A 19,088-nucleotide genomic window follows, 5' to 3' on the forward strand; every position below is an offset into this window, starting at 1 on the left:
GGCTATGGTTTTCAATTATATGTATTGCGATGATTGACTACTCGTTAATATGTCTCACATGACTTAAGTACTAGTATTGTGTAATTTGGATAGTTGCATATGTCACATTTCATTGGAATTCGTGCTTGTGATTAACTAACCGTATCTATGTTCTTTCATTTACTTCACTTATTTAAATATGCCTATGACATGATCATTTGCTATTATATCTTGGTTTCTCTTATTATCTTAACATGAATGATCCCATGCTTATTTGTTCAAGTAAATTGTATCCCGTATTTTTTATGCCTTGTATTATTTGAGTTCTTTCCTATGTTCATTTTGATATAATGTGGCTGGGAGAATCTTGAGTTACTCCCCACTAACAGTGACATTCATGTTTCATGAATGACAGGTATTAGTTGGTGTATTTGTGGGGTGAAGACATGTGTGAGCTAGCGATACCTTCACCGTTGGATTTTTGTCTATCGTTATGCTTAGACTCACCTTTTAGACCTATTATTCGTGGGATATCTTTTCCCCCTTATTTTCTAGGCTTGGTTTGTAATAATCTAAGTTTGCTTATTGTTGCACTCGTTTCGTTATGTTTAGTGAACCCGCGTGGTAAACTTTAATAAGTTTTCAAAATTCATGATTTTCGCTACAATTTACTAGTTATATTTTCCGCTTTAACGCGCGGGTTTATATGTAGAGTTTATAACGGGATGTTGGGGTATTTGGGAGCAGAGAAATAAGGCAATTTTTAAAGATGGGGACTAAAGAGCGTATTTGGTAGTTGGGAAGGTGCGAGAATTACTATGGGAGATGAGGAGCAGTGAGGACTGGTTGATTCGGGTGGATAGAAGGTACGGGAGGAAGGTGGATGGAAGGGTCTGGGGGCAGGAGTAAAGATGGTGAATGTGGATGTGGCGGTGTTGGATGGAGTGGGTGTTAGGGTGGGGGTGGTGTATAGGGATGCGGGTGGTGTGGTTGAGTGGGACGTCATTGTGCTGAGGCCTGGATGCATGGATCCTACAATAGTGGAAGCTGAGGCAAAGTTTCAAGGTTTGAAGGAAGCTCGGCGGATGAATATCTCTAAAGTCATTGTGGAGGGTGATTGTTTTACTATCATTATTGATGATTTATAGCGGCGACGTAAGGGACATAGTGATATTTTTCAAGTTTATGATGACATTTATAGTCTTTGTAATCAGTTCGAAAGTGCGTCGTTTATTTGGGTTCGTAGAAACTATAATTTGGTCGCTCGTGAGCTTGCTCATTGTAGACCGTGGTCAGTAGATGGTCGGTGTCCTTACCTCTGTATATCGCTGATGTAGCTCGTGCAGATTCTAGTAACTCTATTTCTTAAGCCGCCCTTGTGGGTTTAATTCAAAAAAAAGAGAACAAATATGAAACTCAGTATCTCCGAGTGACGTCCTACCGCCATCCTTTTTATATTTTGTCTCCTTACTTTGTCGAAAATACAATAACTTTATGATGTTTGACTCGGCTTAGAGTGTTGTAAAAATAACTAGAATGATAATGTATTTTAGCATGCATCAGGAGGCCGAGTGTAACAACTACTTTCCCTTCTCATTTTATTGTGCGACATCATCCCCAGTTGTACTTTTAACAGTTAAGGCCACATCGAGAAGAACGTTCTTAATTTCGAGCACAAGCTCACTCTTGCGGACTTGTCTTTCAGTGAACTCATGGTAGTTAATGGTGTGCTGGAGACGCAACGTCATTTTAATGGTAGTCATATTCTCTAACTCAATCTCCCAGTGATGTCCCCCGGCCCAGTATTGTGGATTGTTCTCAATGTAACTGCAGAATAAAAAATCCATATAAGTAATTAAAAAGCAATCCCCTAAATTATAGGTACATAATTGGGAAAGTTCGAGTTCAGTAGGCAATAGGGGATATAGAATTCAAAATCAGGAGGCTAATATGTAGAGAAAAATATATGGGGTTAAACATATATGGATGTTTTACCTAAATCTTACTACCTCTTGTTATCGAGTAGTCTGTCTCTCCTCTGTTTGGGTAAGGCCTAGCCGTCAGGCGTATTTGGATATTCTAATAGCCTTATATGTAAGTCTAAAAACGTTACCTTCTTATTTTGTTTCTGAGGTGATCCAATTTATGAGTGGGTGTATTGATATCTAAAGAAAGTGTGACAAAGTCACCCATATGAGGGCTTCTTGTATAGTTGCTGATAGATTGGTTAGACAAAACTGCGTTTGGATAATGTTTCATCTCATTGTCAAATGTCAACACCGTTGTTGTAAGAAAGTTAATTTCCTCAATGATCACCTGCCATTTACATTAATCTTGTTAGAAATTACATATAGATCTTTCAACAAACTAAAAGATAAAGTATTCTCTGTCACTTGCTCTGTCCCGATCACCTGTTTCCATATTTTATTTTGGGTGTCTCGTTCGTTAACTTGTTTTCCCTCCTCTTTAATAATACTTTTAAAGAATATATTAATCTTCCACATACATTCTAATCCGTTTGTCATATAATAAATGATCTCTTCTTTTTTATTTCCTTGATTTTTGTACTAAAATCAAAGTTAATCAAATGATTGGGACCCAAGCTAAGGTATATTTACCTTGCAATAATATCCATAAACAATTAAAGAGAAATGTATCGTCAATTGAACTTAAATTGGCTTACCGGGGTATTATCAATTAGACAACAATCGCCAATGTCGAAAGGATGCACAAGAAACACAAACAAAATGTTTTCAAGAAGTTTCTTAGTAGTTTCTCCGAAAATGAAGGCCGAACCAACAAGTGCACTCCCAATGAGGAAAATGACTTTCCTAGTCTCAACTCTAAGCATAATAAGCCATAGAGCAAAGATAAGGAAAACCAAAAGCACGTCTACAAATCTATTAAACATCTTGAATAAGCTCTTGTTTGCATCCAAAGCGCGAACTAGTGCTTTACGGTATTTATATACCTTCACCTATGATAAGCATTCAAAGAACTTATGTCAATATCCTGGCTAACAAATTCTTGCATGAGACTATGACCCATAAAATAAGTGACAAGTAAATGATGCAATTAATTACCATCCATTTTTTGAAAATATCAATTTGAACATGTCGGCTATGGGCTCCTTCGAGCAAACAGTTCTCCACTTCATCCAATTTTTCTTTTGAGAAACACCTTAATAGTTCTCGCTTTCCTAGGTGAGGACTTGAAACAACATTTGGGATTACCAACACAAACAAGTTAGATACAACAAAACAAATGAACTCCGTATTCCATGCAATTTACTCCGTATGAGAAAATTCGAGTAAATAACATGCAATTTATAACACGAAAAGGTTTACGGATAAATGATAATGAAAATTGCATCGATAATTAATAGCGGAAGGTTACTTACGATTCAACTTCATCAGAAACCATTAAAGGAAAGATGGTCTTAGCGGCGAGAATAGCTTCATTTTCGCCATCAATATTTTCACATTCAATTTTCTTTTCATCTTGGCTATACTTGTAATATTTTAGACTCGGATTTTCAATCATCTCCTCAATCAAAATCTTCATCCCCCAACAAGAAACATTTTCTTGGCGAACATCCTCAAAGCTTGACAAATCAACCACCCTTCTTTCCTTTCTTCCTAGACCTACTTTACGAAAGGAATTCGTCTTATAACTACTTGAACTCGTAATTACAAAATCAGTATCATCTTGACTATTGGAATTTTCAGCTTGAGATCCTTGGGAGAGCCTTTCAATCACATATTGATGAAATAGTGCTTTTTTAATTCTGTCAAAAAATCGTCTAATGTGAAATGAAGATTTCGCCTTCATAATCACCAAGTCCTTTAATACCCATAAGAAAGAACCTAATATTAAGGTCACTAATGTCACCGTTATGATATGAAAAGTCGTAGCATATTTTTTCTTGATTACGCCAATGTCTTGTTGTGGTAGGCCTAGGTAGCTAGGTTCATCCACCACCCAGAGCCAAGCGACGAGTATCATACTAAACCATAGCACAACCGTGGCACTCTCACCCAACCCGACAACATAGTATATCACATTTTCTCTAATAGAGAAGTCTCGGTCTATAAAGAGCATGATGAATTTAACGATGGCATAGCTTAGGAGAGGGCCAGATAGAAGTGCCGCGATTAGCAAGCACCATTGCCACATCCGTAAGCCTTTTAGGGACGCTTCTTGAAACACACGAACTTTAATACTTGCGATACATAATCCAATCGCCAAAAAGCATATTGCTAGGTAGCACGAACATAAAACCCTTCTTCTCGTCTCTTTGTCGAACATTTTGTAATTGCTAGACTTAGCGTTCTGTTTCTTCTTGATTTCTTTGTTATCATATGTAGTATTATCATCATTTTGTTGATCATTTGGTGGTTCTTCAACCACAGATATTTGTCGGAGCATTGTCTCAGTATTGTGCTTCCTGACCATGTCGTCTTTGTCAATCCAAAATAAAACCCCATTAATACGAACATGTGGTGTGGGTACAACTACATGGTCCATCGTTCTGTTAATCTCGTTATGGTTCTCTAGTACAAACACCACACTGTACCAAGACATTGAAATTATTACTCCTAGTTAAACCACAGCTATCTAAGGATACTACTCACTTCATCCTATTCATTATTTCATTTATTTATTTATTTGGGATTTTCTCTTGTGTAACCCTCAATTATTTCATTTTCTCCCTTGTAACCCGCTTTTTTGAAAAAAAAAAAAATTAAATTGTTTTGTTAAATCAATGATCTCGTAAAGAATAGTAAATTTGAAATATAATATCCGTTATGAGAACTTGTGACTGGGAGTTCTCATCCATCAAAATTTCTCCCGTAAGAAAATTTGACTAATCATAGTTCCAGAATACAAGCTCAAAAAACAATGATAATGTTTTTCAAACTGGAAAACTCGTAAAGGCGATTGATTTGAAAAAAAAAATTATCATGAAGTCGTATCCACTAGTAGAAGTTATTTTTTCAAAAAAAGAGCGGGAAAAGTGAAAAAATGAAATAGTTGAGGTATACAAATATACTACCTACGAGTCTACGACCAAGAAGAAATGTAACATTTATTATAAACTGACGATTCAAACCAAAGGCAACATTCCTTATTTGGCACACAACATTACCAAGTTGTCCTTATACTCATTTGATAATTACACAAAATGTCATTACATGCCCCACCTACGAACACACAATTAAACTCATAATTAAATGACCCACCTATTTTTTCCCTTTTTACCCCTCCATTTTCCCCTTTTTCTTATATTCTCCATTATCCCCTAAGTTACCTTTAATCTGGGTCGGAGGGAGTGTGAAATATCCTAAATTAAAATAGTTAGTCTGCGTCCGATGGGAGGAAAGAGATTTCATGGATTGCCTGGCGAAATCTTTGTAAACCTAAATGCCAAAGAGGGATGGACTTTCGAAATTCTAGAATGTTTAATGTTGTTATTCTGGGCAAGCAAGCTTGGAGACTAGCTTTCAATCCGAGTAGCCTTTGGACGAGGGTCCTGGTTGCTAAATACTATCCGGATGGGGAGTTTATGACGACTGCTTTGCGACACAATCTGAGTTATACATGGAAAAGCGTGGTTGAAGCGAGAATGGTTCTTGACCGAGGCTTGAGGCGGAGAATTGGTGATGGTTTGGATACGAAGGTGTGGGGACAGGCTTGTATTCAAGTGACACAAAGGGGTAGGGTGATTTCGCCGTGTTTGGATGATAATTCGGAGTTGAGGGTGGCTGACCTGATGAGTCCGAATGGGAGGAGTGGATAACTGCGAGATAGGAGTAGCTTTTCCTTTCTTTAGAATTTGAGCGTATTGCTAATATAAGGGTTAGTCTGAACCGTCCTAAGGATTCGTGGTACTGGAATATGGAAAAGGATGAGAGGTACACGGTTAAGTCAGCATACAAGTTGTTGGCCGGGGAGGCTATTGATATGGCTAAGGCTTCGGATGGGGAGAGGGGGCGTTGGCTGTGGAATAGACTCTGGAAGGTACTTGTTTGGCCTCGCATCAAGTTGTTCTTCTGCCAGCTGTGCAACGAAGCAATAGCAACAAGGACGAACATTGCAGCTCGTACTGGAGGGGAGTACACTATTTGCTCTATTTGTAATTCTTTTAATGAGTCGTGTCTTTATTTATTTAGGGATTGTGAGATGGCTACATGGGTGTGGGACGGGTTGGAGATGGAGGGAGATGATGGGGATTAGTGTAACGGGATTAGAGATTTGGGTCGAGGCTAAATGGAGGGAGATAGGGGCGGAGCAATATGCGAGGTTCATGGTGGGAGCACCGTAATAAAGTGGTGTTTGACAATCATAAGGTGTCGGTGGAGGGAGTCGTGAAACGAGCTCGAGATGTAATACACGAGATCGAAGAAGGAGAGGCTGGGGAGGAGCGGGGAGAGGCTCGGAGGTCAACAAAGAATGGCGGAAAGGAAGGGGAGGAAGAGCGTATGGGGTGGGTACCAGCGGACGTCGGTGTTGTGAAAATAAATGTCGATGCCGGAGTCAGAGTGGGTGAGGGACGGTGTGTCGTCTAGTGTGGTTTGTAAGGATAAGCATGGAGTGGTGCTATGTGCGGTTAGTATTATTTTGGAACCACATGTTGCGGAGGCGACGATGACGGTCTATAATAAGCGCTTCATGAAGGTTATCGAGATGTGGTTGTGGAGGGCGACTGTTTGCAAGTCATCGATATTTTGAAGAAAAAGACTCAACGATGGAGCATGTTTTCACTTATTATTGATGATATTTTAGCTATGTGTAATTCTTTTAATTCATTTACATGGTCTTATTATACTAGTCGTAATAATAATTGTGTCGCTCATTCTCTAGCTCATGTTAGTCCTAGCATAGTTGGTAGAATGGTTTAAAAGAATGAGTTTCCGCGTGAAGCGAACATTCGTATTGCATTTCATTTATCTTTATTGAAGTAATGCCTCCAGGCTTTTTTCCCTAAATAAAAAAATAGCTAAACAAATGATCTGGAAGAAGGAGTATGTATATGTTCAAGGTTCCGTTGAATCTTTTCTTTTTCCCTCATCCATCACGGTTATCACTAATTCTCATTTGTGACGGACAAAATCTATCACAACCTTGTGACGTGAGCTAAAGGAGCAAGTGGAAGGGGCAAATGGGAGAGAGTTGTGAGAGGTCATAAGCTTGTGACCGTCACAAGCAAGATGGGTTGCACTGTTATATCTTCCTTCTCTTGTTCCAACTTCCTCCCTTCACACACTATTATATTTAAAGAACTTTCAAAATATAACATTTTCCTTTTTTTTTTTTATAAATCTAATACATAATTATCCGTTAAGTATGTGCCGTGTTGAGTCTCATTAGGATATTGGAAAGTCTGTTTAAAGATGGATGTTTGGTTTGTTTTAGGAAATTGTATAGGTTTACTACTACTCTTATTTTCAAATCTCAATAAGTCCTTTTTTTTGTGTGGAATAACAATATAAAGACATTTGTATTAGCTTTTAAGGGGAGAGAGAAAGGTAGAAATTTTGAAGAGGCAAATGTGAGAGCTCATCTATTGTAATATGTAATTCTCTCTAGATAGTGAAATATTTTCCCCTACTCTTGGGAGAGATTTTGCGCAACAGTTAGCTACAAATATCGACAGACTTGAGTCATGGAATAATTTTGGACTATGACAAATAATCATGAAAGCTTTGCTTAAGGAGTAGTGCATTTGTAAATCGGTGACGCCAGGGTTCTCCATGAAGGTGACAAAGATTACCACAAGGCCTCGGGTGGCGGTTGCTGAGTTGTCAGTCACGGAAATAGAGGATCGCGAGATGGTAATTAACAATAGAGTAAATGGCTCATGCTACGATATTTTTATGTTCGGTATACGACGTTATTATAGAAGTTGTAAGAGAGAAAACTGCAGCTGACTTGTGAACATAATTGGAGTCTCTTTATACGACTTAAACACTCACCAATAAATTGTTATTGAAACAACATTTGTTTGGCCTTAGAATGCAAGAAGGTACGTCACTCATGATCATCTTAATACACTTAACTCTATTTTACTAGATCTACGTAATTTAGATGTTAAGATATAAGATGGATGTTGGGCTTATTTTATCGGTTTCTTTACTGTCATTATATGAGAACTTTGCAGAGTTACTCGTGGTGAGTAATAAAGAGACTTTGACCTTAGAAGAGGTAAAGTCATCGCTTCACACTAAGGAGTCACGCCAGAAGGCAATTAATATTGTGGTAGATAATAAGGCTTTGTGATTGGTTGTCAAATCTGATAGGTAAAGGGTTGATACTGGAGGGAATAAGAAGTATTATAGGCCTAACTCAAAGGAACCTTGTTCGAGTGATTTTTGCTATAGTTGTGGAGAAAAGGGTCATTAAAAGGTAGAAGTTCCTAAGTCGAGAAATGAAAATTCTGTTTCTTATGCATCTGCACGACAATTTCGTATTTAATGTATTTTACATACCAATCTCATGCATTTTTATCAAAGTAAAAATATTTACCTCTAAAATAATTTAGGGCTGGACCGCTGAAGCCTATCCCTAGATGCACCCATGTTTTTAAGGAAGTAATTAACAAATGAGGTCTTATAAAGGTAGTGTTTGATAATAAGTCAACCTATTTTTTTTTTGGTGCAAATAATAAGTCAACCTATCATATGCATCTAACAGCCTATTAACAAGGACAAAATTTAGTCTTCGTGTTCTACTTATTATTTTATGACCCCAGTAATCGATCTCAACCGCTCCATAGTCCCCACAACGCTTAATCCTCTCTCTAGGATGTTCTCTCAAGGAAATCCTCTTGCTTCATCCTCTTCTCCTACTCCAAATTTTGAAGACGACCAAAATAATCATTCAACTAAGAAACTCAAAATGAATCAAATCTCCACCAATACAGAGATCCTCCCAACGCAAAATGTTGGGCTATCTCTGGAACCGAAGGCAAACACCCATTTGTCCTGTTCGGATTCGGTACCAAGGGTGTCTTACAGAGACTCTTTAAGTAGGGGGGGGGGGGTCACCTTCTTTTGTCATTAATGCAGGGATGGATTTTACTGTCTCGACCAATGAAATTTTCGAAGAAGCATCTAATGATGACTCAGAAGACAGCGAAACTGCAAATGACCCCTCATGCCCTACCATTTTGCTAACAAAAGAGAAAAAAGTGAAGATACGGAAACATTGGAGGGACAATCTTATTATCAAGAGTTTTGATAGGAACATAGGGTATTTTACGCTGCTGCGTCAAATCAAGAAAAAGTGGGCACTTAAGGGAGGCCTTACCCTTATGGATGTAGGCCATGCTTTCTATGTGGCACGCTTTACTAACAAGGAGGATTATGACCATGTTTTGGCGGAGGTCCTTGGCTAATTGGGATCATTATCTCACGATTCGCAAATGGGTACCCAATTTCATTGCAACTGATGAACCATCCGTCATTTGACCACATGGGTTCGAATTCCAAAACTTTCTGTTGAGTACTATCATGAGGACATTTTGAGGAAAATAGGAGCGAAGATAGGTAAGGTCATTCGTATAGATAGGCCTACGACTTTGGCGGAAAGAGGGCAATTTATTCGCATGGGTGTTGAAGTTGACCTATCAAAACCTTTGCTTTCAAAATTTAGGATGAATGGAAAAGTCTGGATTATTCAATATGAGGCCTACGAATGGTCTGCCATAAATGTGGAAAAATTGGTCATAGTGAGAATAATTGTCCATTATTTGAGGTCAATCAAGTCCAACTTCAACCTGGAAATAAAACTAATATGGTCATATCTAATGCAAAATAGAATGCTATGTCAGTACCAGAGGAAGCTTATGGATCTTGGATGCACATAAAAAAAACCTGTAATGCGGAAAAATTCTCGTGTTGAAAGTAACAAGGTTAAAGAGGAACTGGTTCTAGAAAAACCGAGGGGCCAAAATCAGAAGAATGCTAGGGCTTCTGGGTCCATATTTGAGGCGCTTGAACATGAAACCAGTGAAGTCAATAGCTTAGATATTTTGAGGCCAAAAAGCGCTATGGCTGGGAATAACGATTTCTCAAATCAAGCAGAGATTTTAGAATTTGATTCCTCCTTAAATAAGGAAAATATCAATTTAATATCACCTTGATTAGGCAAATCGTTCAAGATAATATTTTTGCCGTTAAGGAAAAGATCTCGCCAATAATAAAGGATTTTATTCCTATAATTTCTCCTGCTGTTAAGGAAACGTCTCCAAAAATTCCTAACCTTCATGGTAATTTGGCTGGTAATGACCTAATTTGCTCTAACAATATTCCATCCTCAAAGAACACGCCTACGGCTAAAAGTTTACCCAAAAATCCTAGAACTGATGTATCCAAAACTCACCAACTAACAATCTCAAATAAAGAAAATCAGAAAAATACTCCCTGGCATACAAAGTTCAACCTAATACATACAAGAAGTCAGGCAGACCAGTGTTTGTTTCATCCCAACATCAATATGACCTTAACCTCCTTCTCTCCTCCTCCTCTGATTCCCGTCACCCACCACCTCATAACCCCTCCATCCCATTGCCTTTACTCAACGTCACTAATGGATGTCCCAACACTGGTCACGGCCATGCCTTTGACTCACTCCCCGGAGTTATGTCTGACTGCCAAACAACACTTAAAGCCGCCACCTCTAGAGATGGAGTTGATAGTGAGGATACCTTCACGGATATGGAGGATTCTCGAGAAGCTCTCTGATGTTTATTTGTCATCGGTTTCAATTTATCCAACTGAATTTATGGATCATTTTCCCAATCATTTGAACAATCGTCCAGGCTTGCGTCTGTTGACGTGGAATGTACAAGGTGCAGGTAATACTGCGTTCTTAACTATGCTTAATGAAATTGTCAGAATTAATAAGCCTCAGGTTTTAGAACTTTTTGAGACGCATATCAGTGGCAATATGGCTTAAAGAGTATGTGATAAGATCAATTTTGGTGGTAAAACTAGGATCGATGCAGAGGGTTTTAGTGGGGGTATTTGGTTATTTTGGAACCCGGAAGAAGTTACGATATCTCCTATCATTCACCATCCTCAACATATCACTGTTTAAATCTCTCGAGTTGGGGAGATACCTTGGTACTACTCAACTATTTATGCGAGTCCTGATACTGCGAAAAGGGAAGAATTGCGGAAAGAGCTTGAAAACTTTGCCAAATTTCACAATGGACCGTGGCTAGCAATGGGCGATTTTAATGACACCCGTTTTCTTCATGAACGGAATGGGCACATTGCTGGCATGAGACGTCGCTGAAATAAGTTCAATGCGTGGTGTGAAACTAATAACTTGATTGGTTTAGATTATTCGGGGCCGGACTATACATGGTCTCGTGGGCACTCGGTGGAAAACTACCAATGGGCTAGGCTAGATCGTGCAATGTGCAATACGGAGTGGCGCACTCTGTTCGCGGAAGGATCCCTTCGTCACTTGTTTCAAAATCGTCTGATCATTGTCCAATTGTTGTCAGTACTAATATATTTACTCTTATTCCTAAGGTACTTCGCCCTTTTCGTTTCTAAGTGGCTTGGATGTGTCATTCCAAATTTTCGGAGTTTATGGAATCTAATTGGAACAATGACCAACCTCTATTTCCTTTCATTCACAATTTTGCGGAGCGATTGCAAAATTGGAATATATCCGTCTTTCATAATATTTTTGCATAAAAAGGATCCTTGAACGACGGTTGCTGGGTGTTCAAAAAAAAATTTTCAGGGGTGCAAGTTACCTCGTCAAGTTTGAATTAAAACTCAAAAAACAGTTGGACGAAGTCTTACGAGAAGAAGAACTGTTTTGGTTTCAAAAATCTCGAATAGAATTTATATGCGATGGGGACAGAAATACACGCCTCTTTCATTTGAGCACTATTATTAGACGCAGGCATAACCGAATTGAAGGACTTCAAAATGGTACAGGGGACTGGATTTGGGATGCAACTGTGGTTAAGGGCATGGTGCTTGAATACTTCCATAATCTTTTTGCTGTACCGAACTCACAAGTCGTTCTGGACGGCGTAACGATAGGGTTATTTCCAAAGCTCACAGGTCAAAAAAGTGAAAAATTGGACCGGAATTATGTGGTGACGAATATCCAATGTGCTCTTAATATCATGTCTCCGTATAAAGCCTCGGATCCGGATGGTTTCCAGGCTCTTTTCTACCAATATCAATGGAAAATAATTGCTCCTAGCCTTTGTAAGTTTGTGTTTAATGCACTTCATGACGGTATACTGCCTGAAGGACTAGGTGAAACGTTTTTAGCCTTAATCCCAAAGGTAGATAACCCTCATTTAGTGTCGCAATTCAGACCTATTGGGTTGTGCAATGTGGCATATAATATTATTACTAAAATGATTGTAAATTGCCTCAAACCGGTCTTACCCATCTTAATTAATCCAATCCAATGCAGCTTTGTTCCCCGGCGCCAAATCACGGACAATATCATCATTGTGCAGGAAGCATAGCATTCCATGCGCAATAAGACGGGGAAGAAAGGATTTATGGCACTTAAGCTTGACCTAGAAAAAGCGTACGATAAACTGGAATGGCCGTTTATTCAGTTTACTCTCCGAGACATGGGGTTACCAGCGAGAATGATTCGAACGATTATGTTGTGCATTAAGTCGGCCACGCTGAATGTTCTTTGGAATGGAGAGAAAACCGAGGCTTTTGCTCCTACTCGGGGAATACGACAAGGCGACCCGCTATCACCATATATCTTCACAGTTTGCATGGAAAAACTAAGCCAGCTAATTGAAGAACATTGTCGCGTAGGGCAGTGGCATGGGTTTTTTGTCTGTAAAGATGGGCCAACCTTAACTCACCTGTTTTTTTGCTGACGATATCATTCTATTTGGTGAAGCCTCTATTGACCAAGCGCAAACGATTAATAGATGTCTTGATGCGTTTTGTAAGGCATCGGGGCAAACGGTTAGTCGAGCAAAATCTAAAGTCTTCTTCTCGCCTAATGTTGATGGTGAAGATGTGATAGGCATTTCGAATGAACTTCAAATTGCAAGTACCTGTGACCTTGGCATGTATTTAGGGATTCCTACCTTGAATGGTCGAGTGACAAAGGAAAGCTTTGAGTTCATTGCCCAAAAGGTGGATAAACGACTGTCAGGATGGAAATCGAAACACCTCTCCTTGGCTGGTCGGGCAACTCTTATTCAATCGACTTTGTCTACTATTCCGGCTTATGCTATGCAATCGGCCAAAATTCCTAGAGCTTTATGTGACGATCTTGACAAGAAATCTCGAAGATTCTTATGGGGTGGTGATCAAGATTCCAGAAGTCTAAGCCTAGTTTCATGGGATACGGTGACCAAAGATAAAGAAGACGGAGGTCTTGTTATTCGGTCCATGCGTCAGGTTAACTCTGTCTTTATGGATAAATTAGGGTGGCGCCTTCTCTCGGAGCCTAACGCCCTTTGGGCCCAGGTTTTGCGTCATAAATATTGCAAAGGTCGGTGTGATTCTAACATGTTCAAAACAAAGCAGAATAGCTCCAATGTTTGGAAGGGATTGGTAGACGGGGCTGAGGTCTTAAAGAAGGGGCTTAATTATTCTATTGGGAATGGTAAGAAAACCCGTTTCTGTAGGGACCCTTGGGCTTTGAACGTGCCACTTGAGGCGTTGTCGCCTATTTAAATACCGTCACATTTGATTGATGTCTATGTCGAGTAAATATAGGAACCAAATTCAGGGTGGCGTTGGGAAATTTTCACGGATTACTTTTCTTCAGATTTTCTTCAAACAATTGACTCACATGAGGTGATTCAAGGAGATGATAATGAAGATCGAATGTACTGGGTAGGGACATCATCAGGTTTTTTCTCTATCAAGTCATCCGTTAAAATTATGCGAAATAACCCGGTTCAAGAAGCGGAGTCATTTTGGAAATTACCATGGAAAGTATGGGCTCCTCAAAGAATCCTTATGTTCTTATGGCTCCTCCTCCATGATAGAGTAATCTCTAATGCCAATAGGGCTCGTCGGGGTTTCACTGAAGACCCTTGCTGTGATGTATGTAACGGAACCGAGGAGACCATGCTGCATATTCTACGTGATTGTCCAACTGCCAGGAAGGTATGGTCGCTTTTCTCGAGTGCTAATCTAAATTCATTCTTTACCGCTGACATGCTTTGAGTATGGGTGGTTGAGAATCTGTCAAAGGGCAAAATGGATGGGATGGATACCTGACCGTCCACTTTCGCTATAGTTGTGTGGTGGCTGTGGAAGTAGCGCAATTGCAGAGTTTTTTGTCGAGGAGAAGAGATTGCTACCAACCCGGTTATCTTCCTTAAACAGCGTATCTGGGAAGTGCTAAATGCAAAGGCGTCCAATGAACCGAATCCTATTCCAAATGTCAGGCGGTATCATGAAAGTTTTGTGGGATGGGTTGCCCCACCACCGAACTAGATTACACTCAATATCGATGGTGCATCTAAAGGCAACCCGGGGCTTTCGGGTGCTGGTGGAGTCTTTCGTAATTCGGCTGGTCAGTTAGTGTTTGCATCTGCGGAGAAGCTTGGAATAGCGACGGTAACTCGAGCAGAGATTATGGCTTTGAGAAGGGGACTAATACTTGTTCTGGAAAAACGCTTCACTCATTTAATCATGCAGACGGATTCTAAGACCGTTCGTTCTTTGATGGATGAAAAATTTACATTCCCAACGGCGCATTCTCAATTGATCAATATTTGTCAAGATTTCATACGAGACAATCCTTGGAGAGTGGAACTACATCATATTTATCGTGAAGCTAATTGTTGTGCGGATTGGTTGGCTAATAGACGAGTCTCACAAGGGCAGAAATTGATCACATATGACCTTGATAATGTGCCGGATTAGCTATTCCGGTTAATGGAGCAGGATATCGAAGGTGTCTCGTGGCCTCGCATAGTTCCCTTTTACTCATCGTAGTTTTCTTGTTGTTTTATTTGGTTTGTTTCTTTAGCTAGTTTTCTTTCCTTTTATGGATGTAATTCCGCTCCTCTTTACAAAAAAAAAATAAAAGAAAAAAGAAAAAAGTAATCGATCTCAAACATATTGAGGATTAAAATGTTGAACTATGGTGATAAAAAAAAATGAAAAATCTTTCCCAACAAATATATTACTCCATATAAACAAATAGACATTTAAGAATATGGCAAATATTTATGTAAACTGCCTTAAACACGAATATTATAAAACATGTTAGTCGTTAGGGGTGGATCTAGGATTTTGGTATAAGGGAGGCACAATTTTTTTTCTAAATAAATCGTCTTCCATTTTATAAGGCCCTTTATGCATATTTTAATTCATTTTGTACACAAATTTAAAAAGTCTTAAAAAAAGTTAATGAGCTAAATGTTAACTATACATCAAATTTTACGGAACATTATAATTCTATATTAAACAATCGATGGCAGTGGCTCAACGGTTGAGACACTAACATAGTACCTTAGAGGTTCAAATCTTGTTAGAAACAAATTTTTGGATAAAAAGCTATTAGCATGGGCCCAAAAAATACACGGCAGAGGTAAACTATATGTGGGCATGGGCCTGTGGTCTAAGACCCAAAATATACACAGCAAAACTTGGAGTATTAGTCGAACGCAGGATCTCTAACAATTAATAAAGACCTTCTACCAACTGTGCGACACCATCTACATGCATAATATCTTCACTAAAAGATAAATATTCTGAAATTCATGGTGGGCACCTGCCCACCCGGGCCCCCCTAAATACGCCCCTGTTAGTCGTTTCGTTACTTTTCCACAAATATTAACCATATAGGTTTCTGCTGCATAAATCCGTTTTACACAATGCATATGTAAAATTTCACTTTAAAAGACAAATGGAAAATATTTACAGAGTTTAAGTTTTGAATAAGCAATAATCTTCTATAAAACCGGTAATTGTTTCATCATTAAAAACTTTACAACATTTTACTAATATTATTTCATCATTATTTTATAAAACTGTTAGAACCATACTTGGTTGATGATGCCAAGTTTCTTTGTGATTTAGTTGTGTGCCTTTTAGTTTTATACTTTATAGCATATTAAGCTTTCTAAGATGCCTTAAGGATGTTCAAGAATGATCAAGAGTGTGATCATTTGCTTATCCAAGATCATGAAGTGTGTCTATGTAATCTTAGTTTAGTGTTGTAAGAGGTACGAGTTCATTTACTAATGCAACACTGCAATGTGCATGCCGCAGTGGTCGCCACTATGCATGACATATGTCTGATCACCGCTCTTTAAATCGATTTGATAAATTTGATTTCGTAAATCATTTTATTGAGTTATTAATTTCAGAAATGTTTGGAGCAAAACTTATGAGAGTAACATGATTTATCATATGGAAAATATCTAAGCTTTTTGGGTTCAACGAAATTCAAATTTGACATATGCTTTTCCATAAAAAGCGGAACTTTATCTTCCTTAAATTATGGAACTATAGTTTTTGCTTTTTCATGAAATATTTACAAAGTTGCTCTACTCTTTCATTAAGCCTTGTGTTGATTTGCATCAATCACTCTACTGTAAATGTATTTTAAAATAATGAAAGCTTTCATCTTATCCAAAGCTTAATATTTTTATAATAATTTCTCTACCCTTAAGGTTTGTGTTCATTGCCTATATAAAGAGCTCTTTCGTCATTGACAACTTAGGACTTTCTGAGCATTTAAAACTTCATTCTTTGCAAAAGTTTTTCAAAGTTAAAGCTTTTCGTTCTCTGATTTTCTTACAAAGTTGTTTTTAAGTAAAAAGCTTGAAGTGATCAGTTAAAGTCAGTTTCACTATTGTATTGTCTTATGTTCTTATATCTCACTATTAGATTAATCTTTGTCTCATTCGTTCTTAAGTGAACAAGTTCGAGACAATAATCGTGTAATAGTTGAGAATAGAACGACAAGTCTTGAAGCGGAGTAGCTTTGAGCAATAGTGAAAGTCTTGAAGCGAAGTAGCTTCAAGCAAGTGTAGCCGGGGTTGGTTGGCGAGTTATTTTAATTGTAAGGGGGTTTACTAGTTTGAGTAAATTTCTAAACAAGTAATAAAATAATGGTTGGACGCAGGCTTCAGAATATAAGATTAACCAATTTTTTAAACATCGTCTTGTTTGTTTATTTACTTTTATTTTTCTTTTTGCCTTACTTATCTCGTTTCAATTGGGTACTTCTGTCTGTGCAATAGTCCATCATACTGTTGCTCAGACCTACTGTTATTTTCTTGTGAACTTAAATTCGATTGAGTTTCTCAAGTATTGTGCTTAATAATTCTTACTTCTGTTATCAAATAACCAAGATAAGTATAAATTTCTAAACGGTACACCTAATTCACCTCATCCTCTCTTAGGTGTTAATCGTTCTTAACTCTTCAACAACCCTCCTCAATCCTTCCATACTCTAACTCTCCCATCTTCCCTCGCCCCTCCCTTCTGCAAACTACCCCTACTCTAAGGCGTGTGACACCCAATATTCCATTGACACTCGATCGAGTGACTTCTGGGGCACCTTCATCGTTTCTCACTAATACCATGACGGTGATAATGACGTAGCAGTAATGATGGCACTTGGCAGTGACAATTTCAACACATTTATGTTTAAGAAAGGGAGGAACTCAGGAACACCCATGAACATGATGTGAATGAAGAGAAGTGTGAGAACATCAAGCAACTTGTGGTGCTAATTGCGAAAGTTATGCCCTCTGTTCCGGTCATTTGTTGTCTATTCCATTTTGGCGTGTCTCGGTCATTTGTTATTCTTTCTATTTTAAGAAAGAATTTGATGAGCAATTTGATCTTTCACACACAATTTGGTCTACTTGTCATTTAATAATTAGCCCCTCCTCTTTCTTTGGTCTATGTGCCAAAAACAAAGAACAACAATTGACCGACGGAAAGAGTATTTCTTAAAACCGAATATGTTATTGTTCAATAAGTAGACGTTCCGACTTCCGAGCGTAGGTCTAATGACAATTGACAACAAATGTTATGTTGAAAGTGACACGGGACGAATAAAAAAAATGACATTGACCTCGGCCATGGTTGGCGAAGGGTGGTTAGGGGTAATAGTAGTGATTCATGGTAGCTAGGATAGTCTGACGGGTGCGGGCAGGTAGAAGAGATTTGAAAAGAGAGTGATTAAAATGGCATGACATTATTAATTTACATTCTAAAGCAACTAATAAAAAGTTGAAACACCAAACAATTCATAAATATTTCCATATTAAACAACTTCTTATAGAAAGCAGCCTCAAAGAATATTCATTACTAGACTATAATTAAAAGAGGTATGATAATGTTTTTGTAACTTACCTGGCTGTGAAACCGGGATGGGAGTGTGCTTCGAAGTTGCGCTCTGAATTGGCGTGGAAGAGAGCAGTGCATGCATGGCCTCTAATATATAGCTTTCCTGTTTTTGTTGGGCGCGATTCAATGTCCTTTGCATACATGGTGTCTAGAATACATTAAAGTAATATTCCGCTCCCTCAATTAAGTAATCACTTCTAGGAGCAAAGAATAAAAACACGTATTCAGCTTATCTTTAAATGATTATTAAATATTCTCTTGCTCCTCATTTACTTATCTTTTTTGGTGTTGAGGAAACACGTAGCCGCTATTTTTGGTGTGCACTAGATAAATTCTCGAGTATGCATCATAGCCTGCAAACTATTTAAAATAGGTAAGCCACCCACGAGTGATAGACTCAAAGTTGACAAGGCACATGCTCAGGTCATAAATATATACTCCACAAGATTGCTTTTGAGGAGGCTTGAGCTGAGTTCATATTTTTAATGTAACACCCGCCATTTTTCATAAATCTCATTTATTTAATTTTTACTAAGGAGATTTATTTTTATTTTTTTTATACGGTTTTAGTTTAATATTTCAAATTAAAACCGTTATTGGTTAATTACTAGTCCGATTTTATAAATGAACCGACTTTTAATTATATGTCATATTTTTATAAAATGGGAAAACGATTTTGGTCCATCACATTTTTGGACCGGGTGATAGTAATTTAATACAAAGCACATTATACACTTACTTTTTATTTATTAAAACATAAGATAA

The 19,088-nt window shown here is 38.2% G+C and overlaps 1 protein-coding gene across 1 annotated transcript; it reads right to left on the reverse strand.

Moving 5' to 3' along the window:
* Nucleotides 1-1,326: 1,326 nt before the first annotated feature.
* Nucleotides 1,327-18,423, reverse strand: LOC141615192 (mechanosensitive ion channel protein 10-like). The gene is made up of 6 exons (XM_074433670.1): nt 18,330-18,423; nt 3,380-4,439; nt 3,063-3,189; nt 2,663-2,956; nt 2,093-2,295; nt 1,327-1,806 (listed from the first exon to the last, which is right to left on the reverse strand). The coding sequence occupies exons 1-6, from the start codon at nt 18,403-18,405 to the stop codon at nt 1,578-1,580; spliced, it is 1,989 nt and encodes a 662-aa protein (XP_074289771.1). The 5' UTR covers nt 18,406-18,423; the 3' UTR covers nt 1,327-1,577.
* Between the last annotated feature and the right edge of the window lie 665 nt (nt 18,424-19,088).

The sequence above is a fragment of the Silene latifolia genome, chromosome 11 (genome assembly GCF_048544455.1).
Source record: "Silene latifolia isolate original U9 population chromosome 11, ASM4854445v1, whole genome shotgun sequence".
In the NCBI taxonomy this organism is placed as follows: Eukaryota; Viridiplantae; Streptophyta; class Magnoliopsida; order Caryophyllales; family Caryophyllaceae; genus Silene; species Silene latifolia.